At 45.3% G+C, this 25,131-nt stretch overlaps 1 protein-coding gene across 1 annotated transcript in view; it reads left to right on the forward strand.

Annotated features, from left to right (window-relative positions):
* The window catches only part of LOC138797497 (EF-hand calcium-binding domain-containing protein 6-like), a 105,647-nt gene that overhangs the window by 13,796 nt on the left and 66,720 nt on the right, over positions 1 to 25,131 (forward strand). The window contains exons 2-6 of the mRNA XM_069977738.1: positions 959 to 1,246; positions 7,570 to 7,679; positions 9,092 to 9,192; positions 11,193 to 11,270; positions 13,076 to 13,243. Coding sequence (XP_069833839.1) covers positions 961 to 1,246; positions 7,570 to 7,679; positions 9,092 to 9,192; positions 11,193 to 11,270; positions 13,076 to 13,243 — 743 coding nt within the window. The 5' untranslated portion in view covers positions 959 to 960. The remainder of the gene's footprint in view (positions 1 to 958; positions 1,247 to 7,569; positions 7,680 to 9,091; positions 9,193 to 11,192; positions 11,271 to 13,075; positions 13,244 to 25,131) is intronic.

The raw sequence follows: 25,131 nt of genomic DNA on the forward strand, positions 1-25,131 counted from the left end.
CTCTACATAAATCCCCGTAGAGCTGGAGATGCAGGGACATTTTTAAGTCCGGCGTAAAAAACGCTGGACTTAATAAATGTCCCCCTAAGACTTTAAAAAGGAACAATGAATTCTTTCACTAGAAAACTGGTTTAAAACCAATGTCAATTTTTTCTCAATGTTGCCAAAGTGGAACAACGATTTTGAAATAATTATGTATTTTTTATAACGATCAGTGTTTAGACGGAACGATATATCGTTTTAAAAAAACGTTATTGCGATTGTTTTAAGATCACCTAAGCCTATCTCACACACGGTGAATCGGTAAAAGACTGTTTACACAAAGCGATATGCGAATTTTCAGTGAACGACCAACGACGATTTGAGAACATGTTGAAAGATCAAAATGAACGATTTGTCACTCGTCGTTTGATCGTTTGCTGTGTTTACACAAGCCGATTATCACTCAAATGCGATCGTTATCGTGAAAATTCGAACGATAATCGTTCCGTGTAAACACAGCATGCCCATATATGCCAGTAACAGCCTCTCTGATCACTGTGATCAGGAGGGCTCAGTGTATAGGAAAATACTGCAACCTATCCAGCAGTCTATCTGGTCCCGGCTGTATAGCACATTCTGTATTAGATTAATATGGATTATGATATAATACTCAAAATCTTTATAATGACCACACAAATTGTGTGCTATTATTCATTTAGATCAAGTACAACAGTGGGAAGAAACAGTATAATTCCTCTTATTCATTCTTATAGACCAGATCTTGGCCAATGCATGTAAAGATGATCCTTTATTCAAATAAAGGAAGAACGTCTATGTGGTTTCTGTTTCAAGATCAGGAACACATAGAGCTGTAGTACCTGGTAGCTTGTCTTCTCGACCATGTAAGCAATATTATTGATATTATAGTATATGTGATTGAAGGTATTTACCATGCTTTTTTCCCTTTATCTTCTAGAGATGTCTAGTCATATCCTATCCCCACCTCGCTCCTCAATGCCAAGGCTGCCCATGATTGAGCATCCATTGTCCCGCCTTGGTGATCCAGAAACCTTGTCATTAAGGGGATTTTCTAGAGCTGATATAGCACACCATAGAGATGAAGAAGTGCCCCAAACCAGAAGGAGCATTCAAACAGCGTCCACCCACAGAAGTTTACCCCTTACACCTTTAAAGCATCAGATTCCAGACGGTGTACATGTAACTGTTGCAAGTGACCAAAACAAGACTAGGCTTCCTATATTTGGTAAGTTTACATATACATGGCTTATGTACTACAGGTTTATAATGGGACTTGCCTATATCAGATCCACACATTAAAGAAGTACTCTGCAGACTCAAGAAATTTACTTTTTTTGCTAATACATTGCTTTAAAGTTATATAATGTGTATATAAAACAAATGTATAGTTTTTAATGTACATATGCTATTCTATTTAGCGGCAGCAGTAAGGGGCAACATGGCCCCCTTTGCTACCACCAACCTTTGTGTCTGAAACGTCAGTGCTCTAAAACCCCTATCACACAGGGCGAGTAAGAGGAGCAAATGAGCGCTGTCAGTGCTATTTTGCTCCTCGTTCCCCGCTCGCTGCTGCCATCGCTGTTACACTCACTGGCAGCGAACGGGTGAGAGCTGGGGGGGCCACAGAGAGGTGCGTGATCGCTGATCGTTCGGGCAGCCCATAGCATATAACAGCAGTCTGCTGCCGCCCCTTCTATTACATGGAGCGCATTCAGCAGATCGCTGCTATGAGTCGTTTGTCTTTCAACATTTTGAAAGACAAACAACTACAACGATCAGCCGACATCGTTCATGTCGGATGATTGTTGTGTTCTATTACACAGGAGGATTATCGGCCAATAATCGTTCCATGTAATAGGGCCTTAAGTCTTGCAGTTCTCAAATCCCTGTCCAAAAACATAGCCTTATAATTATGCTTAGTATGCTATTAAAAGGAGAACTCCGGGCTGGGGTGATTTTTGGCATAGTGCTGGGGAGGTGGAGGATAACCCAGAAGCGCCTGGGACTGGGGAACCAGAGCTGCAGGATACCATCACCATTCCTAGAGAGGTGGAAGTGTGAGCAGACTTCGTTCATCTTCCTCCTTCCCAGCACTCTGCCAACACCACCCCAGCCCAGAGTCCTCCTTTAAATCCCCTGACGATCTCAAGATCATATATCACTTCTGCTTCATAAGGCTACGTTCAAACAACGTCCAAAAAAAAAAGGAAACTGTGCCAATCACGGCTGAGCACACTTATGACGCTGCAGAGGGGGGCCGGCATGAGGGACGGCAGGAGCGGGTCGGCCGGCCTCCCGAAGATGATGTCTTTGACAAGATTACAGACAGGGTCGGTCGACATGGATCAGGTATGTATACTGCACTACACTGTCGGGTACACGGGCGGGGGCCAGGGAACTCGGGAATGGGGCCATTCACATACATAACATGCATTACAAAGTTGTATAACTTTGTAATGTGTGTTATTTTGTGAATAATTTCTTAGCGCCACACTACCCCTTTAGGGCTGATGTCACTCAAAACACTGTGTAAAAAAGACGTCCGTTATTCCATAGACCTCAATGCACTTTTTTCTTTTTTTAAACAAAAAGCGGACGCCTTTTTCCTTTTTCTTGCACGTTGTGTGAACATAGCCGTACATGATGGTCCTTATTTGCATCACTAATGGAAAGCAGGAAGAGCTGAAGGAATTGGTGAAAATAAAGAATAAGTATAACCTGCACGTCATTCATTGTAGGCTGGAGCTTTGATTGGTGGCTGTAAATTACAGAGCACTTGGAGGAGATGTCCGGACAATAGGGAGAGTGCAGTAACCCAATTTATCACCTCCAGAACAGACACAGATTGTCTGGGAATACACTAGTTTTCTAAATGCTGATTTTATTGTCAAACTCTCTTTTCTTATTAGTAAAATAGGATGGGTGCTGCCATAAAGACTACAGAGACCACCATGCATTACCTCTTTCTAAACTGTCCATGTGTTCTTTCATAAGATAAGATACTAGTAACAAGAGTATGTGTTAAATGGTGGCAAATCATGTTCTCTACAATCTACATTCATTTATATACACATGACAAGGATAAATGTTATTGGGAATTTGGGGTAGCAAACTTATTTTCACACCCAGTTTAAGGGCATTCTTAGTAAATAAAGGATAGTCACTCCTTTGTAATCCCTTAAACTTCATATACACAGCTGAGCAGCAGAGTTTGTATGAAAAGATAGGGGCTGTAAGCTGTCTACAACACTGTACTAAAGGGATACTCACCCCTAGAAGCATGTAAGGAAGCATGTAGCACAGAGCCCATTTACATTTTTTCTTTGTCTTCAGCTATAACATAGTACATTTTACACTAAAAGGGGTTGTTTTGATCAATAATCATGTACAGTATTTAAAAGAGGCAATCATTGAGTGAGGTGGGTCTCCACTATGGCCAGTGACTGGCTGAGCTGGCATTTGCTATGTGTCAAGAGTTGAGCAGCAGAGACCCACATTATCGGTACGACACTGGCGAAGAATTGTCAGCAGGTAAGTACATATATATATTTTTTTTTACCTACCGTGGAATTATTTTTTAGACAAACCCTTTCAATGGATTATCCAGGATTTAAAAAAAATTCCTACCTTCTTCCCAAAACAGCGCCACTCTTGTCCACAGTTTGTGTTGATATTGCAGCTCAGATCTATTGAGGTGAATAGAGCTAGGTTGTAATTAAAGATGAGCAAACCTCAAGCACGTAGGGGTTTGTCCAAACCCGAATGCTCCCGAATACTACCGGTGGCTGAAGAGGTTGGATGCAGCCCTAGGGAGTCCTGGTAAACATGGATACAGCCTGTGTGCAGCTATATTTTTTTGACTCTTGGATAACTCTTTAATGATGGAAAAATGTTTTAGCAAAATTGACTCTGAATTTCTCTAAAAGTGGACGCAACTGTTAACTTATGAGTGAACTGCACATGCATAGTCTGGAAGAAGCATGACATTTTCCCAGGTCAGGGGTCACAGAGCTTGTATTGAGTTTCAGCATGTACAATACGCAAGCACAAAACAGTGCTGTGAAGAACAGGTTGCTGGAGGCTTATTTTAGACTGCTGGTGGATAAATGCTTTGGTCACGAGACAGCATTTGCTTAGGGAAATTACATATGAGTTATGTAAGGTGGGTCACAACACGATATGGGAGAATTGGCTGCAAAGCAATGTCTGCTAAAGAGGCCTATGAATTCTTACTACAAATAGTGAATTAAGGGCCCTTTTACATGTTACGAATGATCACTGTAGCATTTGTGCAGTCATGAACATACATTGTTATTGCCCACATGTCTCCTCTTTAAATGGTCAATAACGATAGATATTATGGCTGGTCAGAAGATTCGATCAGCCAAAGTGCAAGTGTAGCTCAACAAACAGGTCATGGGAATACATAACTAAGGATGCAATAAGATAAAATCCCGTGAGGACCAGATGACAAGTAGCGTGGGGGATTTGTATAGACTGCTGCTTGTGGTCTAGAAACTGACAGCACAGATATATACTGTACATATGTGTGATATCAGTTTCCAGGACTGCATGAGCGATACAAGGATTGTTCATGCAGCCTATTTGCTTGATTTCTCGTGCTGTATAAAGGCACAGCAAAAGAGCCACCAATCTCACTGATCTATGCTAGTTTGCGCCCCAGGATTAGAAACACATGGCCACTTATGTTCAGAAACAGCACCTCCCCTGTTCTCAGTTTGTGTGTGGTTTTGCAGCCAAAATAGACTAGGGTACCTTGGGCCCATCAGGGAATTTGATTCCAGGGGCTCACCCTACATATACCAGATATAACCAGCACCAAACCTTTCACATTACTACATTACTTTGCATAGAACTGTGTATGTGACCAGCAAGCATCAGCTCTAGTAACTTGTCAGTCACTTTATGCAAACAGCATGAACTAACAAACTAACAAATCTTAGGCAGGCAGTGGGTGGGGGGTTCTGAAACATAAAAAAGAAAATATACTTACCAGTCCCCGTGCCCCAATAGCGCTTAACTATATCCGACAGACCGGCTGATGAATCGCCCGCTCAGTGACTGGGGTAGGACACTGCTGCAGTCACTGACTGGCTAAGTGGGCAACCCAACAGCAGGTCTGTGACATTGCAGTGGAGGACCCAGCACCATGATGTATACTTAACCCAGCTGAAAAAGGTGGCTGTGGGAGAGACACGAGAGCAGCACTACGAGGGCACAGGAACTGGTAAGTACACTTTCTTTCTTATCTTCCTGCACCCCCCACCTGCCTGTCAAGTGCTGTTAGGTCAAGAAATCACATGGTACCTTAAATATATTTGTCTGTGCTTCCATAACATAGAAAATGTTTTTTTTTTCCCTCTGGTATAAAGAGTAAAGAGGCTTCTTGAAACACCTGAATAATGTCTCTTCTCTCCTACATCCCTGCTTGATTGACACTTGAAAGTTGAGTCCCCATCAGATTTAGATATGGTAGAGGGAGTTACAAATGAATGCACGCGTACATACATATTACATACAAATATGCACAATATATACACAGCCTGTTTGCAGCTCAATTTTATTGAAGTGAATGGAGCTGAATTGTAATAACACACACAAACTGAAGACATGGGCTGTGCTATTAATGCAAGAAAGTAGCCATGTTCTTTCTAATCCTGGATAACCCCTTTAATTGTACTCACAGGGTAAAAACATTCTAAAATACTCCATATACAAATGTACATGCATGCCGTAGATTCAAAGCCCATGCTTTATTTGCATCAATAGATTGAACAGGGATAAAATTTGTACATAAGAGGGGTATAGGAGATAGCAAACAAGACCACTATTAGTATACAGTCTGATAGTAATTTAATCAGGGCTTTTAGGATTAGCTAAACAGTGAGTACTTGGTGTAATGTACTACTGTAAGTCCAATTCCCAGCAACATGCTGGCATATAGAATGTATTACTGTTTTAAAATTAATATTCCCCCTCCCTGACCACTAAAAATGTATAAAAATATCAAATTGTGGTCTTTGGTCCTGCCAATTCTTGCGCACTCTCTGGTATCTGGGACTAGAAATGCTTTTGTTGTCCAATGCGTTTCACCTGCCAGCCCCAGTTGTTGCTTAGCAGCAGCCTGAGCGTGTTTGTCGCATTATTAGAAAGTAAGGCTTCTAAAAATATATTCACTACATTGTCTTAGAGTAGTTAATACCTATTGTACAATACAGTGCTTTTACTTCAATTTTGTAATTGCTTGAATGAAGCAAAATGCATTTCCTCAGCAGCGCCACCATTTATTTGCAGTTCTGATCAGTTTTGCCCATCTACCACCACGCTTGTAGATCCAGGTTATCACCAGTTTATAATTGTAGATGATATACAAAAGTTACAATGATACATTGCTATTTTTTGGCTCTATCGCCATCTAGTGGTAAAACTGAGAAAGTTCACTGTGATGCTTTTCAAAGGGCAAATGAGACGACTAAAAGCAGTTGTTAAAAATATGACATCATTGTTTAATTTTCTGTGTGGTTTAGATGAAATTTTAAAAAAATTCAATCTTTTTCATTTTTATATTCTAGATGATAACAAAGCATTTGTTATGCTCTAGTTATGGTCTAGTTATTGCTCTAGTTATAGTATATGATATAATATAGGATAGCCGCCCTCCAACTGTTGCAAAACTACAACTTCAAGTGTGCCTAGACAGACATTGGCTCTCAGAGCATGCTGGGAATTGTAGTTTTCCAACAGTGTAATGGCCATCTAATTGTTCAGTTAAGCATACGGTCTTGCCTATTGTGGTCACTAATGATAGGTTAGTATATTATAGGGTGTAAATTACAGCCTGGTTTGCTCACTTTGGTTTGTTGGTAATGGGGAGGATGTATTTACCTAGTGCATTATTACTCTGATTACACAGAGAGATGCAAATAAGAGTCTTTAAACACGGGAATTACTTTTATCGCTTCTCCAGTTACACTACTTACCAAAAACTCACACACAATATCTTATTTCATTTTGAAGGGATTTTCCACATTCTTTAAAGTGAATGCTTATTCTTCGGGTAGGAGATGATATAGATGATATGAGTATAAGATTGGAAGGTTTACAACTCTCCAAGGTCTGAGATAGATATTGATCGCAGTTTCCTGTTAGAGTTAACACATAATGGGATATTGCTTTCCACATACTATATACTTTAGTAGTACCTTAGCCAGGACATCACTCCTGTCTGCCTTATCATGGCTGGGATTACATATACCAGTGAATGCTGTGTTTTATGTGGATAGTTTGGCCAAATATACAGGTTTTTCAAATATATGATACTAATCACTGTTGCTGCCAATATGGTATAGAGGGCACACCCAGGTCTTGCTATCTGAGGGTCACAGGCCCCATGGCAAAACTAGAAGGTACCATAAATATAAACAGCATGTGGTAGGAGGTGAATGAAACATACATGTGCAAAGGCTTGCCCTCAGTTCAGTATGTCTACAACATCCTAGAGAATCTCTAAATTATGTCTGTACACAGGTCAAAGGGCTGACATTGGGAGTCGTGCTGAGAGCAGAGTGAGCACCGCGACCAGCAGGTCTAGTTTTGTTTCTCGGCCTGGAACCGAGCTCAGACTTGAAGTAGATGAGGTAAGATATCCTTATCACTGCAATGGATTAAATCTGCATTGATGATATATCTGCATTGTGTCTATACAGAAATGTCACTCTTCTGTATTCCAGCTCTTATATGTTTCTATGCTGTAGCCAGTGGCGGATTAAATGTACCCTGGGCCCCGGGCTGCCCCCCCTTATAGATGGTCCCCCTCTTCCTTCTCCCCCCTCCCTTTTAGATGGTCCCCCTCTTCCTTCTCCCCCCTTTCTTATAGATGGTCCCCCTCTTCCCCCTCCCTTATAGACGGCCCCCCTCTTCCCCCTCCCTTATAGATGGCCCCTCTGCCCCCCTTATAGATGGTCCCCCTCTCCCCCCCCTTTATAGATGGTCCCCCTCTTCTCCCTCCCTTATAGATGGCCCCCTCTGCCCCCCTTATAGATGGTCCCCCTCTTCCCCCCTTATAGATGGCCCCCTCTCCCCCTCCTTTTATAGATGGTCCCCCTCTCCCCCCCCTTTATAGATGGTCCCCCTCTTCCCCCCCTTTATAGATGGTCCCCCTCTCCCCCTCCTTATAGATGGTCCCCCTCTCCCCCCTCCCTTATAGATGGTCCCCCTCTCCCCCCTCCCTTATAGTTGGTTCCCCTCTCCCCCCTTTATAGATGGTCCCCCTCTCCCCCCCTTATAAATTGTCCCCCTCTCCCCCCCTTATAGATGGTCCTCCTCTCCCCCCTCCCTTATAGATGGTCCCCCTCTCCCCCCTTTATAGATGGTCCCCCTCTTTCCCCCCTTATAGATGGTCCCCCTCTCCCCCCTCCCTTAGAGATGGTCCCCCTCTCCCCCCTCCCTTATAGATTGTCCCCCTCTCCCCCTCCCTTATAGATGGTCCCCTCTCCCCCCCCTTATAGATGGTCCCCCTCTGCCCCCCCCCCCTTAAAGATGGTCCCCCTCTGCACCCCCCTTATAGATGGTCCCCCTCTGCCCCCCCTTATAGATGGTCCTCCTCTTGCCCCCCCTTATAGATGGTCCCCCTCTTGCCCCCCCCTTATAGATGGTCCCCTTTTGCCCCCCCCCCCCCTTCCCCCTGTGCACAGCAGATAACACAAAAAAAACAAAACACAACTCACCTGCCGTCAGTTCTCCTGTTGAGCCTCTCGTCTCCTGGTCTGTCCCCGGCTGTCCCCCGCATCAGAGAGCTCCCCGTGCGCTAAAATTCACAGGCGCACGGGGAGCTCTCTGATGCGCGCGCTGCCGGGGATAGGACGGGACACCCCAGGCAGCCGCGCATCAGCCGTGGCAGATTATAATGTGGGCGGCATGGCATGGGCCCCCCCGGAGCCCCGGGCAGACGTCCAAACCGCCCATATTATAATCCGCCACTGGCTGTAGCTGTCAATATGCAGTGAATATATTACTTTACTTTGTTATATAACATTATTGTTCACTTCAGCTGGAACATACGTTACGTGAGAAGTTAAAGTCTGGAGGATATTTCAGTCTCAGACAACTGTTTAAAAACAATGATCCCGAGGGAAAAGGGCAAGTGAACAGGTTGGTGAATACATAGCCTTATATTCAATTATATTTTATTGGTATAGTTGTACTATTAAGAAGTCCATAATTGACATTTTTGAGTCTTAGATCTAGATATTATGTCCTTGATGACTTTTATTAATTCCATTGAATCCCTGGGGGGGGGGGGGGGGGGGATCAGCTGAAATCAGCTTAGAAAGTTCAGGCCCCTGCCACAAATCCGCTTGTTCTGTCTACATTTGCAGATCATTCATTTCTATGACCCATTCATACACACAGGTGTGTGTTACAGGGCAAGCCATTATAGAGTCCGCATTTGCAGCACAGATCCCCTATCTTGAATGAAGAGGTTAGTGTAAATGCAGACAGGTTACGGATGCATTCGATACAGGCAGGGCTACTAATGTGTTAATCAGGTTTAAGTGTCATGGTTACATAGAATGTGCCATTCAAGTTTTTACAATGGCAACTACAGCAGTTACAACAGGCTTTCATAACTGCTTTCCTGGCTTTGCTGTATGAATTGGGACAGAATAAGCAGAGTCATTTCATTATCATTAGAAGGAGGGCAGATTTTTTACAACTCTCAAAAATAAATAGCTGTATGCCAATAAAATAAGAAATGCTACACCAGTCCTTGGCTGCACCAGACATATTTGCAGAACTTCCTGTAACCTTAAAGGTGTATTCCCCCCAAATTATTTTTGCATTAATACGTTGCCCACCCGTAGCTTTCCATCTTTCCAATATAAAGCTATTATGGATTCTGCACAGTTTTGCAGTTATGTAGATGCATTCACCCCCACCGAATGCATAGAATCATCAAACCTCAGTCCAACCCGGCATGCTCCCTGCTCCTGGCCCCCACCCTCCATGTCGGGTTCACGTGTCCTCCGTCTCTTCAATGGGTTGGGTTAATGCTTCTAACCCAGCACACTGCTGCTGATCACTGTCTCCCACTCTGAAAGCAGCCCCCCCTGAGCTCACCCGGCATCGGAGACCCTCCTAACCACACACACACAGTGTGTAACCCCATTCCCCTTCCCCCCCTGAGCTCACCCGGCATCGGAGACAGTGGCCAACGTGCCCCCCCGCATCTCGTTGGTGGTGACCCGCGGGATCACCCCCCTCCCCCGGAGCTCATAGGTGGTTACCTGCGGCACCCCGCCAGAGGCACAACGCTCCCAACAACCCCCCCTCCCGCAACTCGACAGGCATCGGAGATGGCTGGCATCGGAACTCACCCGCGGCAGCCCCCCCCCTCCGTGGTGACCTGCCCACCAGCTGTGCGTGTGTTCTGTGTTTTCTGTATACAGCAGCCGCTCAGTCAGTGCCGCTTCTGCTGTGTCACCCCCCCTTGTGCCAAAACTCTACCGAGTCCTCACTAACTAATCACCCTGTGCCCTCTTCCCCATGTATGTGCTGGTGTATACTGCCCTGACATCTATATACTGCCCTGCTACATATATGTACACTGCCCTGCTATATATATATATATATATATATATATATATATATATATACACTGCTCTGCTATATATATACACTGCCCCCCCCCCGAGTGCATCAGCCACGGCCCCCTGAGTAATGTCCCCGGCACCCTGACACTCCCATTTGCCGCCAGTATGCCGCCGATCTCCCCCTCCACACCTCACCATCATCAGCTACCAGCATTCCTCCCCCCATCGATCAACATCATCGTCTCTGCTGCATCATCAGCTTTGCTACAACATCATTGGCCCTGCTACAACATCATCGACTCTGCTGCATCATCCGCTCTGCTACATCATCATCATCATCTGGGAGAAGCAATGCATGATGAGAAATATAGTTTCCCTGCCAGTACCTTTAGAAACACTTGTAACTCAGGATCGTCAGCAGCTAGAAAGACAGGGGGACTTGGAGAGTAAGACCAGCTAGGTTTAGGGGCATTTTATCATTATCATTATCATTTTAGGGGCATTGATCTTGGGGGGAATACCCCTTTAATAGTCAATTTGGCATCTTCTCTATTCCAGAGATGTTCTTCTTATGATGTTATCAAAATTTCTTGGAAGACCAATAAGTTCCAGATCATTTCAGCAACTCTTGTTAAGGTATGTGATATACAACATTCTCTATTATGGTGTGCTTGGTAATTATTGTCATTTTTCTTTTAGAATTTTGCTTTATTGCCAGATTTTTGCTGTTCTCTCTTGTGTCAGAACAACTATGAATAAAATATGCTACAAGAAGCCATTATATCAATAATTCAGTAAAGACTGCAAAGCACAGATTAGATTTGTATCTTTTGAAAATGTGTGAAACTTTAAGTATGTGATATTCTCTAGGTGGCATTGTGTTTACTCATATAAGATATCATTACCAGAAGATATTCATACCTACTATAAAACTGAATTTTAAATAATACAGTCAATTTTTTTTTTTATTACAGTAAGGATTTACTTTCTCTTGTTAAGTTAATAAATGGATTAAAGGGGTGTCATTTCGACAATCTCTGTCTATATGTCCCATCTATGAACTAAAGGAGCGGGCCATTAATCAACAGTAGTGCTCACTTTGATCCCATCCATGCAAAGGAAGTGCATGAAGAAAGCAGACTAAATACCAAACATGAAATGGGGCCCCCATTACAGTGATGGATTTTGGAGCCTAAGGCTACGTTCACACGACATAAAAAAAATAAAGGTGTTCATTTTTGCCGCAATTTAATAGACTTTAATGCAATGCATTGAAGTCAATGGAATGACTGACGTCTAATGCACATAGTGTATAAAATGACGGACAAATAATGATCATGACAATCATTTTTGGACATCTTTTGCTAACATTGGACGTTATTTTTTAGTTGTGCACACACAGTTTTTCCTTTTTCACTGTTCTTTGATAGTTTTTACTATTAAATTTAATGGCTTTTCAAATTAAAAACACACCCAAATGCCAATTAGTCCACCTAAACTAGAATAAAGAACCAACAGCCGTCATTGTAGCGACGGATGGCCAAACAGTGAAATGACTGACGTAATTTTTTCTTTTAAAAAATGCTGAGAAAAAAACTTAGTGAGAACATAGCCTAAGACACAAAAGTTGTTGATTGTTCCCATGATCTTTCCATACCGTTACCCTTTTGGATAAAAATAAAGTTTCTCAGTAGAGGAAAATCCTACACAGTTACGTGACAGCCATTTGCAGAGGAGATACCACCAATCAGACCTGGACTTCCTTTCTCTAAGGGGCCCATAGCAGGTGCATGATGCCCCCTCTATGGTACATATGCCCTTAAAGTGTCACTGTTGTTATAACTTTCAAAATCTAAATCAACAGTAGATATAAAGCAAGTTTGCAATTTACATTCATTATTTTTTTTTTAGTTATCATGGAAAATACGGCACTTCCTGTTTTCTGACTCTTTTTCTCAAAAAACAGGAAACAGTCAGAAAACAGGAAGTGCTGTGTATCCCAGGCCTTCTGAGCGCTCACAGAGAGAAGGCAGTCATGTGACTGATGGACATGTTGAGCCGTGACTCTCTGTACTGGCCGGGATTCCTGTGATTAGTCTCTTTTTTTCATCCAACACAAGTCAGAAAACCTGCCTTCAGGAGACTGGACCTGGATTTCTGGGAAGTTCAGCTTTGTTTTACAGTATAACAAAAAAAATAATGAATGTATGTTGCAAACTTGCTTTATATCACATCTACTGTTGATTTAGATTTTGAAAGTTATAACGACAGTGACACTTTAAAATGATACAATGATGATAGCTGATCTGGCTGCATTTTATCAAATTTTTTTGATATCATAGATTTTTGGGTAATCATAGTTTTAGGATTGTGGAAAATGATTTGAAACTGAACATGGAAGAATAGCCTAAAGTCTAACTTTATTTCTCTTCTGACTTCAGGCTGAAACTTAATGAAAAAACCATAATAAAATTTGAGGAGCTTTATGCAGCAGTAAGAGATCCAGTACAATCAGGGCGTCCAACATGGCTTGATCCGGTTAATAGAAAAACAGAAGACGTTATGCTGACAGCATCGCAAGTCCATGCACAGCTGAAGACAAAACAAAAGTAGGCACCATTCAACTATGTAACCTAACAGGGTATACCTCTCCTGGAACTCCAAGCAATCCACTGTGTGAGGGAATTTGGCCACAAGAGTTCATTTTACCCGCAGCTGCACCACAGGGGAATACATTTTGTCTATATAACAGATTTATCTGACAGATTTGTTTAAAGGGGTTGTCCGGCGATAAAAATTATTCACAGAATAACACACATTACAAAGTTATACAACTTTGTAATGTATGTTATGTCTGTGAATGGCCCCCCTCCCCGTGTCCCCCCACCCCCCCCACCCGTGTACCCGGAAGTGTGGTGCGCTATACATACCTGTCACGTGCCGACCACGGTCTCCGATCCTCAGCAGTGACGTCTTCTTCGGGAGGCCGGCGGATCTTCCCGAGTGCTGGCCGCCCTCTGCAGCGTCATCCGAAGCTCAGCCGCGATTGGCTGAGCATAACTGTGCTCAGCCAATCGCGGCTGAGCGGCTGATGACGCGGCCACATCATCAGCCGCTCAGCTGCGATTGGCTGAGCACAGTTATGCTCAGCCAATCGCGGCTGAGCTGCGGATGACGCTGCAGAGGGCGGCCAGCACTCGGGAAGATCCGCTGGCCGCGCGAAGAAGACGTCACTGCTGAGGATCGGAGACCGTGGTCGGCACGTGACAGGTATGTATAGCGCACCACACTTCCGGGTACACGGGTGGGGGGTGGTGGGACACGGGGAAGGGGGCCATTCACAGACATAACATACATTACAAAGTTGTATAACTTTGTAATGTGTGTTATTCTGTGAATAATTTTTTATCGCCGGACAACCCCTTTAAGCCAAAGCCAGGAAAGGATTTGAAAAGAGGAGAAATCTCAGTCTTTCCTTTATGACCTGTTCTCTATTTATAGTCTGTTCCTGGCTTTGGCTTCAAAAATCTGTCAGATAAATCTCTGTGTAAACGCACATTTAGGCTATGTTCACACTACGTAAAAGTATGGCCGTTGTTGCAATCGGCAACAACGGGCGTACTTTTTGCGGAGCGCAACATAACCTTATCTAGTATGGGATCCGGCCGGAGCGTATACACATCGTATACGCTCCGGCCGGGATTCCATGCGGGGCCGCAAATAACTGACATGTCAGTTTTCTCCGTCCGGAATTCACTGCAGAAAGCCCTGTCAGTTCCCACAGTAAAGCGAGCGGCTCCGGCCGCTTGCTTCACTGTGTGCCATGGGAGGCTCTGATGGGGGCCCGCGCTGATGACCTGGCCGGGGTCACGGAACGGCCGGTCTGATACGTAGTGTGAACATAGCCTTAGTAGCCACTTCGACTACTAGATCAAGTTTCTAAATAGACTCAGGCTAATAGATCAAGTCTGTGAAACTCCCCCTTTTTAACTTAATTCCTTAATGATGTATTTGAAAATTGGTTTTCTGAACCAGACTAGCTGGTAAATTAACACTGTTGGACAATATTTAGCTTGCGGAGCATAAAAAAAAATGCGCCATGGTATATCAGAATAATAAACACTGCAGAGCATACTGATACATATACACTTATTAATGAAAAAAAATGCACCCATATAGAAATGTCAGTTTGCTGTTAAAGTCGGCATGCAGATGTGTGTGTGGGATTACTGGTGTGGTCTGATTAGATACTGGGTCCTTCCACAAGAGGGTATAAAAAGTGCTTATTCCACTGCCCTATATAAAAGCTCTCAGATGCTATTTTCAGTTAAATGTTTTCCGCAATAAATGTATCTGTAAGGCTATGTTCACATGGCGTAAGAGACTGGCCGTTCCGTGACCCGGACGGGTCACGGAGCGGCCAGTCTCTGAAAAGATCATCCTGGCTGGTACTGCAGTACCAGCCAGATGATCTTTATTGCCGTAGAGTTCTGAAGCGGGCGCATCCGTGCACGCCTGCATCAGAACTTGCCACTGCACGCTATGGAGCAAGTGGCCGGATCCGCTCGCTCCATAGTGTGCACTGACATGGTTTTCTGCGGCCGCTATTCAATAAATAGCAGTCTGTTGCAATCTGCAACAACAGCCGTAGAAATACGAAAAAATATGTTGTGTGAACATAGCCTAACATTGTATTATTTTATATATAGCATCATTACATTCACACATTTAATTAAAAAAAAAATTATAATTTTTTTGCTCGGTGAATGTATTTTCCATGCATAGCACAAAACTACAGAGCCTTTTAGCTCTGTAGTTACAATGTAAGTAGCCGCTGATGCCACCTCATAAGGTTGGGTTCACACTACGTTTTTGCAATCTTTTTTTTTTTTTTTTTTTTTCCAAAAATTTTTGCAAAAAAAAAAAACGGATGGAAAAACTGATGCAATTATGTGCATTCGTTTTCATCCATTTTTATAGTGCTTGAAAAGCACTATATTGTAATCCGTATTCTTCTTCTTCTTCTTCCGTTTCTTCTTCCAGCTATTTTTCTGCGCGTAATACAGCCCGAACCGCTTTGCGCGCACACTCCGATCAAACTGCGTTTCGAAGCCCTCAGCGGTGTGAGGTGTGCTATCTATTTTTCGTTTCGATCGGATTTGTCATTTTTAAGAAATTTACCTTTAAAGGGGTACTCCAGTGAAATAAAAATAACCTGCAATGAAAAGGTTAGGTAAAGTTATATAACATTGCAATATACTTACCTAATGGATTCCTGCAGCTTGGTCTTCTTTTTGGTCCCAGCTCCTCCCCACAGGAAGTTGAAAATGTCAGGTCCTCCACCAGACTGTCGACCCCCGTTTTCCGCCGCCGACGATACGTCACTAACCGCCCTTCTCGTCTCTCCTGCATATGCCAATCACTCCTGGTCAGTCGGTGTCTTCCTGCTTTCCTCCGATTGGTCTGCAGTTGCAGCCAATCAGCTCCCTCCCTGTGCACTTGCTCTGTTGTGAGGAAGTGTCCTGTGCGCGGGTCACACAGGGCCTCCTGCAGAGATGACAGCTGGGAGCCCGGCATATCTGCAGACTTTCTGTTCCTCCAGGAGAGTCTCCCCTGTCACCGCACTGTCCCCAGGTAAAGCTGCCTGTAACCCGGCCTCCTGGCTTGATGTGACCCTCTCCGGTCAGGCATAGGGCAGAGTAACCATGTCAGCGTGTGGAGAGCAGGAAGAACTTTCTGCTGCTCCTCTCATTGTCCCCTACAGTCCACACGCTGACATGGTTACTCTGCTCTATGCCTGACCGGAGAGGGTGACATCAAGCAAGCCTGTGTACACTGCACATATAATAATTACCCCCCGCACGTGGTATTTCCTTGTATTACTGCTAATGGCAGCCTTTAGATTAGGGCTCTGAGGGCTGCAATAGAGCCATTGTAAGAGATCCTCTCCGGTCGGTGTGTGTGTGCGGCATACGGCTGAGTGTGCAGGAGACTCTGCTCTGACTGCACTGCTCCCGGTGAGCGATCAGAGGAGAGTCTCCTGCACAATCAGCCCTATGCTGCACTCCAGTACTGCACAGGGGCCCTGAGGGGGAGAGGGGCCAGCTGGGGACTGCAGCCACCTGTCAGGCAAGATGTGGAAGGGAAGAAAGCTCGGCTGGGGCTGGCTCTGCACACACGCTCTGCAATAGGTACTGCCACTCCCATCCCCCAGAGGGCAGCATCACAGAGCGGCCGCCTGTACTCCCCTCTCTCTCCTACCAACTGTGCTGTGCAGAGAGGAGCACAGTGCACGGCTCCATCACTCTGCTCCCCTCCCCCGGCAGTAGAGAGGTCTGCACATCCTGCTGATCAGAGCATGCCCATCCCCCCCACGTCGGACTAAGGAGTAGAGCAGCCCCTCCCCCCAAACCCTCACCTGGAATGGAGCATCAGAGTGGGAGTGTTGTGCTGTGCTATGTGTGAGGTAAGAAGTGTATGATGTGTGTGCTGGGATATGTGTGATGAGGTAAGGAGTGTATGATGTGTGTGCTGTGCTATGTGTGAGGTAAGAAGTGTATGATATGTGTGATGAGGTAAGGAGTATATGATGTGTGTGCTGGGGTAATGTGTGAGGTAAGGAGTCTATGATGTGTGTGTTGTGCTATGTGTGATGAGGTAAGAAGTGTGCTGTGCTATGTGTAATGGAGTAAGTGTGCTGTGCTATGTGTGATGAGGTAAGGCATGTATATGTGTGATGAGGTAAGAAGTGTATGATGTGTGTGCTGGGGTAATGTGTGATGAGGTAAGGAGTGTGCTGTGCTATGTGTAATGGAGTAAGTGTGCTGTGCTATGTGTGATGAGGTAAGGAGTGTGCTGTTTTATGTGTGATGAGGTAAGGAGTGTGCTGTGCTATGTGTGATGAGGTAAGGAGTGTATGATGTGTTATGAGGTGAGGAGTGTATGATATGTGTGATGAAGTGAGGAGTGTGTTGTATGTGTGATGAGGTGAGGAGTGTATGATATGTGTGATGAAGTGAGGAGTGTGTTGTATGTGTGATGAGGTGAGGAGTGTATGATATGTGTGATGAAGTGAGGAGTGTGTTGTATGTGTGATGAGGTGAGGAGTGTATGATATGTGTGATGAAGTAAGGAGTGTGTTGTATGTGTGATGAGGTAAGTGTGCTGTGCTATGTGTGACGGTGCATCAAAGCGGCCCCTCCCCCTGGAAGATGCATAAGAGCGGACCACACAACACCCTACTGCCCCCCTCCCCGGGACAGAACATCAGAGCGGGACCAGCAACAACACCCGCAACACCAGAACAGCGCATCAGAGTAGTCCCGGAAGTGTTGCAGGTGAGGGATACAGTTGCATACATACATACATACATACATATTTCTCTCACTGTGTTATCTGTGCTGTTACATAGGACTGCAGGTGATATCTACTACATTATCTGTACTCAGAGATGTCACTGTGTTATCTGTTGTGTTACATAGGACTGCAGGTGACTACTACATTATCTGTACTCAGAGATGTCACTGTGTTATCTGTGCTGTTACATAGGACTGCAGGTGACTACTACATTATCTGTACTCAGAGATGTCACTGTGTTATCTGTGCTGTTACATAGGACTGCAGGTGACATCTACATTATCTGTACTCAGAGATATCACTGTGTTATCTGTGCTGTTACATAGGACTGCAGGTGACATCTACATTATCTGTACTCAGAGATAGGCCGGGCTGTTGGGGTAGTGTGTCTGTTAGGATGGCGGCCAAGTGGGGGTAGTGTGAGGGGGTGGGGGGGGGGTTCAGGTGGGATAGTGTGTGTAGGGGGGTCAGGTGGGGGTTGTGTGTGTAGGGGGGTTAGGTGGGATAGTGTGTGAAGGGGGGGTCAGGTGGGGGTAGTGTGTGTGTGTGTGGGGGGTCAGGTGGGATAGTGTGTGTAGGGGGGTCAGGTGGGATAGTGTGTGAAGGGGGGGTCAGGTGGGGGTTGTGTGTGTAGGGGGGTTAGGTGGGATAGTGTGTGTAGGGGGGGTCAGGTGGGATAGTGTGTGTAGGGGGGGTCAGGTGGGATAGTGTGTGTAGGGGGGGTCAGGTGGGGGTAGTGTGTGGGGGGGGTCAGGTGGGATAGTGTGTGTAGGGGGGTCAGGTGGGATAGTGTGTGCAGCGGGGTAAAGTGGGGGTAGTGTGTGGGGGGGGTAGGTGTATTGCAGGCAAAGGGGGGGGAACTTTATTACTATGGTGGGTACAGCAGGAGCATTATTACTATATAGGCATAGGGCACATGAGTGGAGGCATTTTACTATGGGAAACACAGCAGGTGGAATTATTACTATATGGAGGCACAGTAGACATTATTACTATATGGAGCAAAGCAGGTGGCATTATTATTACCAACATTATTTGCATTATTTGGTAGGGGTGCAAGACCACCTCTATGCTGCAATACACACACTGCTTCTTCCTAGTAACCCAAATCTTGATAAAAGCCCCCCTTCCTTCCCCAGCACTGAACTCAATGACCTGGGGGGGGGGGGGGGGCGGCTTGAAAAAGCTCTGAGTGACAGAGCGAAACGTCGCATTTGTGGGATCAATAAATCACGATTTTGATTGAATCCGGAGTGCCGTGGTGATTTACCTTCAGTAGATAGATAGATAGATAGGAAGGAAGAGAAGAAGCAGCACTGCATAATGTTGTATTGGTGGTGCCAGAGGATCTTGATCCAGACCAGAGATCATAATAAGTATATAGCCAGAGAATCCACAGCACTCCAGCGTAGTGAAAAAGCTCAACAAGTTGTGGTTATTCAGTCAATTCATAGTGCAACACTCCAAGCGCAACGTTTCAGTGACTCTGTCACCATTTTCAAGCGTGAATACATGGTACAAAACTCAGGTACCGTATATTTATATACAAAGCACAACAGTGCTGTAAATCCTCTGCATAGATAGATAGATATAGGAGATAGATAGATAGATAGATAGATAGATAGATAGATAGATAGATAGGAGATAGATAGATAGGAGATAGATAGGAGATAGATGATAGATAGATAATAGATAGAATCTCGGCGGGTCTGTAGGGGTGGGAAATTTCACTACATGCTTCTCCCTCTGCTCCTCTGTGACCCTCCATCTAGTGTGGCTCCTCAGATTGCACAGCTACAACTCCCAGTATGCCATGGTGACATTACATGATGGGAGTAGTAGTTATGCAACCAGGAGATCTAAAGGTGGCTGAACTGCAACTCCCACCTTGTAATGTCACCACAAGATGAGGCTGGGGCTTTTAGTTATGCAACCAGGAGAGATCAAAGTTGGGAAACTACAACTCCCATAGAGTATTGTCCCTACATCAGGATAATGGGAGCTGAAGTTTTGCAACTTGGATTTCTCCTGGTTGAATCACTACAATTTCTATCCTCATATTGTGGTGGCGGTGCAAGATGGGAGTTGTAGTTCTTCAACCCGTGAGCACTCCAAGTTGAATAACTACTAGACCCATCATCATGTTGTGGTGACAGTACAAGATGGGAGTTGTAGTTCAGCAACTTGGAGCTCTCCTGGTTGCATACCTACAAGCCCCATCCTCATGTGGTGATGGTACATGATGGTAGCTGTACTAATGTACCCAGGAGAACTCCAGGTGGCAGAACTTCAACTCCCATCATGTAGTGTCATCACAACATGAGGATGGGAGTTGTAGTTGTTTAACTTGGAGCTCTCCTGGTTTCATCCCTGCAAGCCCCATCCTCGTCTTGTGGTAATGGTACATGGTGGGAGTTGTAGTTCTGCCACCTGAAGTTGCATAACTACTACTCCCATCATGTAATGTCACCAGGTCATACTGGGATTTGTAGCTACGAGGCCAGTAGTGAAATACCCCTCTCCATACTATAGAGTTGCCAAGACGCACTGGGGGGGGGGGGGGGGGGGTTGCTGAGGTAGAACGGCAGTGGAGGTGAGCACAATTATTCCTGCATGGTGAAACTACAGATATGTATTTACAACATGACCAGGTCAGCAGGGTTGTTTCTGCTTTTCTGTGAGGACAATCTTTACACACAAAGTATGTTGCTTAGCAACAGGATTGGCAGTTGGTCATGTGGTAGGGTAGTGAGGAGAAACAGAGGGGACCATAGAGAGGCCAGGGGACTCCTAGAGCGTCTTGACAGCCAGAGGGGAATATAGAGAGTCAGACTGAGCGCATGCCCTGGAGATGTTGATGAAACAGGAAGCAGATACGTTTTTGATTGAATCAACGTAGGTACATGGGGGCTACAAAGGGGAGTTAAAAAAAAAAATAACACAACAAGACAATATAATGACACACCCTACAGATGTATGAATAAATTTGTTTTTTTTTTCATGATCACCGGAGTACCCCTTTAAAGACCCCGAATTTCCCATAGAAAATAACGGCCCATTGCAAGTAATGGCCACACTCTAACCGCCAACAGCCAATCACAGCACATATGCAAATAGCTGAGTTATAGCAGCCAATAGGAATTCTAAGGTCTTGTCAGGCATGTATCACAACATCCACAGTCACATGTCCACTATTGGCCAATAGAAGATGTAATATATGGAAGGTCCTTAGCGATTTTGTCTCACTGACATTAGTAAGATTGTCATGGTAACCGAGCAATGATCTTTACCATTATAAATACCCAGATCGCTCTTAAAGGGACCCAAGTCGCTCTTAAAGGGACCCAAGTCGCTCTTAAAGGGACGGGAGCCATGACACTCTTAAAGGGACCCAAGTCGCTCTTAAAGGGACGGGACCCAAGTCGCTCTTAAATGGTCCCATGTAGCTCTTAAAGGGATCCAAGTCGCTCTTAAAGGGACAGGACCCAAGTTGCTCTTAAACGGACGGGATGCATGTTGCTCTTAAAGGGACCCAAGTCACTTCAAAAGGTATGGGACCCATGTCGCTCTTAAAGAGACCCATGTCGCTAGAGCGACCTGGGTCCCTTTAAGAGCGACTCGGGTCCCTTTAAGGGCGACCTGGGTCCCATTATGAGCGACCTGGGTCCCTTTAAGAGCAACCTGGGTCCCTTTAAGAGCGACCTGGGTCCTTTTAAGAGCGACCAGGGTCCCTTTAAGAGCGACCTGGGTCCTTTTAAGAGCGAAATATTTCCCTTCAAGAGTGAAATATGTCCCTTTAAGAGCAACCTGGGTCCCTTTAAGAGCGACCTAGGTCCCTTTAAGAGCGACCTGGGTCCCTTTAAGAGCGAAATATGTTCCTTTAAAGAGCAAAATGGGTCCTTTTAAGAGCGACCTGGGTCCCTTTAACCCCTTAACGACATCGGGCGTAAACTTACGCCCTGGCGCCCTGGTACTTAGCGCATCAGGGCGTAAATTTACGCCCGATGTTTCCCCGATCGCTGCGTGTTCACACACAGCGGTCGGGGAAGATGGCCTGCTATAAATCATAGCAGGCCATCATAGCTTCTCGGCACGGGGGGTGGTTAACACCCCCCGTGCTTACGATCGCTGCTATAGGCTGATCAATTCAGATCAGCCAATAGCGGCGATCGGAACCTTTCCGGGTCATCGGCGACCCGATGACCCGGAAAAAAATGGCGGTCGGTGCTGTCCGAGGATGGAGTCTATGACACGGACGGAGACGTGCGCCTGCATCAGTCCGCCGGCGGGTGCCAACTGCGGAATGCACGAAGGGTTATCTGTCGCGATTCCGCAGTGTGCATGTACCCTTAGAGTGTATGTAGGAAGGAACACCCGAATCCAGCCCCAGATGCCCCCTCCCCCCCCATCTTCGGAACAAGTGGGAAGATCGTCCGGGAACTGATCTTCCCACTGCTGGATAAAGGTCACTACCTGTACGGGGATAACTTTTATACCAGCGCCCCCCTCTTCCGGTCCCTCGCTGCCCTGTAGCTTGCGGCACGATCCGAACATATCAGAAGTAGTAATAGCGCCCTAATATTTAGCAGCCATGGAGCGGACCCAGCGCTTCTGGATATGAAGGACCCCGTATCGCACCAGGACAACATTCTCCAGGTGACGTCCCCCACACTGGAAAACAGGAGACCCCAGAAGAAGTGCAGAGTGTGGCGTAACAGGGGGATCAGGAAGGACACCATTTCCAGTGTGACGCCTGTCCTGATCACCCTGGCCTCTGCATACTGGATCGCTCCAAGGCGCACCACACGTCACTGGGGTTCTACATTATCTAAATTCTGTCCCTTATTCCTATTTCAGGGGTCACGTTGGTCCGGGGATTATTCTGATCGCCATTATGGAGTCGGGAAGGAATTTTTCCCCTGTGATGAGGCTACTGTCGTCTGCCTCACGAGGGGTTTTTGCCTTCCTCTGGATCAACACAGGTTGAATTTGATGGACACCTGTCATTTCCAACCTTATAAACTAATAATTGGCCTAATACCCCCAAATAAATTAGAATTGTCCCTTTTCCCCAGCTAAGTAGGTATGGTCGCCATTCCCATTAGAGGATGCCATGATGCAATTACAAAGCCTCTGTGCGGCCAGGACAGTAGAAACCCCCCACAAGTGACCCCATTCTGGAAACTACACCCCATAAGGAATCTAACAAGGGGGGCAGCGGGGATATGGCCCCCTGGTGACGGCCACATTTGGGACGTGAAAATGAAAAAAATGGTATTTTTTATTTTCTCGGCACATGTTCTACGTAAGTGCCTGTCACCAGTGGGGTCCATATGCTCACTGCACCCCTTGTTAGATTCCTTATGGGGTGTAGTTTCCAGAATGGGGTCACTTGTCGGGGGTATCTACTGACCTGGCAGCACAGGAGCTTTGTAATTGCGACATGGCCTCCATCCTCCATTCCAGCCTCTAAATGGCGCTCTGTCCCTTTGGTGGCTTGCCCTGTGCCCATATGGCACATTATGCCCACATATGGGGTATTTTCGTAATCAGGGGAAACTACCCTACACGTTTTGTGTTAATTTTCTTTTTTAACCCCTTGTGGAAATGGAAAAAATCAAGGCTAGACCAACATTTAGTGTAATTTTTGTAAAATTTTTACTCTAAATCATTAATCTTGTCATGATTTCTTCATTTTCACAAGGGGCTAAAAGATAAAAAAAAACCACTAAATGTGTAGAGCAATTTCCCCTGAGTACGGAAATACCCCACTTGTGTACATAAAGCGCCATTCGGGTGCAGGGTAAGCCTCCGAAGGGAAGGAGCGCCATTTCGTTTTTGAAGGCTGGATTTGGATGGAATGGATTTTAAGGGGCCATGTTGCATTCAAAAGGCCTCTGTGTTGCCAAGACAGTTGAACCCCCCCACAAGTGACCCCATTATGGAAACTACACCCCTCAAGGAATGTAACAAGGGGTGTAGTGAGCATATGGACCCCACTGGTGACGGGCACAAATGTGGAACAATGTGGCGTGAAAATAAAATATTACATTTTTTACACTATAATGTTGGTTTAGCCTTGAATTTATAATTTTCACAAGGGGTTAAAAGAGAAAAAAACACACAATATGTGTAGAGCAATTTCCCCCGAGTCCGTAAATACCCCACATGTGGACATAAAGCGCCATGTGGGCGCAGGGCAAGCCTCCAAAGGGAAGGAGCGCCATTTGGATTTTGGAGGTTGGATTTGGCTAGAATGGATGATGAACGCCATGTCGCATTTACAGAGCCCTCGTGCTGCCAAAACACTGGAAACCCCCCACAAGTGACCCCATTCTGGAAACTGCACCCCTCAAGGAATCTAACAAGGGGTGCAGTGAGGATATGGACCCCTTGATGACGGGCACATTTGTGCCATGAAAGTGAAAAAATGAAATTTTTTACTTTTACGTCACATTGTTCCACATTTGTGCCCGTCACCAGTGGGGTCCATATGCTCACTGTGCCCCTTGTTAGATTCCTTGAGGGGTGTAGTTTCCAGAATGGGGTCACTTGTGGGGGGTTTCCAGTGTCTTGGCAGCACGAGGGCTCTGTAAATGCGACATGGCCCTTGAAATCCTTTCCAGTGAAATTCAGCTTCCAAAAGCCAATTGGCGCTCCTTCCCTTTGGAGGCTCGTCCTGCGCCCCCTTGGCACTTTATCGCCACATGTGGGGTATTTCCGTACTCGGGAGAAACTGCGCTACACATTTTGTGTCTTTTTTTTCCTCTTATCCCTTTAAGAAAATGAAAAATTGAAGGCTAGAACAACGTTTTAGTGTAAAAAATACATTTTTCTTTTTTCACGCCATATTGTTTGGAAAATCTGTGAAGCACCTGTGGGGTCCAGATGCTCACCGCACCCCTTGTTACATTCCTTGAGGGGTGTAGTTTTCTAAATGGTGTCCCTTTAGGGGTGTTTTTTAGGTTTTGGCACCCCAGAGCCTCTGCCAACCTGAAGTGGTACAGTCAGAAATGACCAAATATAACGGAGGCGTTGAAATTCACTAGGCGCTCCTTTGTATCTGAGGCTTGTGGTTGCGTCAAATAGCGCAATAGGGCCACATATGGGGTATTTCTATAAACTGCAGAAACGGGGCAAT

The sequence above is a fragment of the Dendropsophus ebraccatus genome, chromosome 7 (assembly GCF_027789765.1).
Source record: "Dendropsophus ebraccatus isolate aDenEbr1 chromosome 7, aDenEbr1.pat, whole genome shotgun sequence".
In the NCBI taxonomy this organism is placed as follows: domain Eukaryota; kingdom Metazoa; phylum Chordata; class Amphibia; order Anura; family Hylidae; genus Dendropsophus; species Dendropsophus ebraccatus.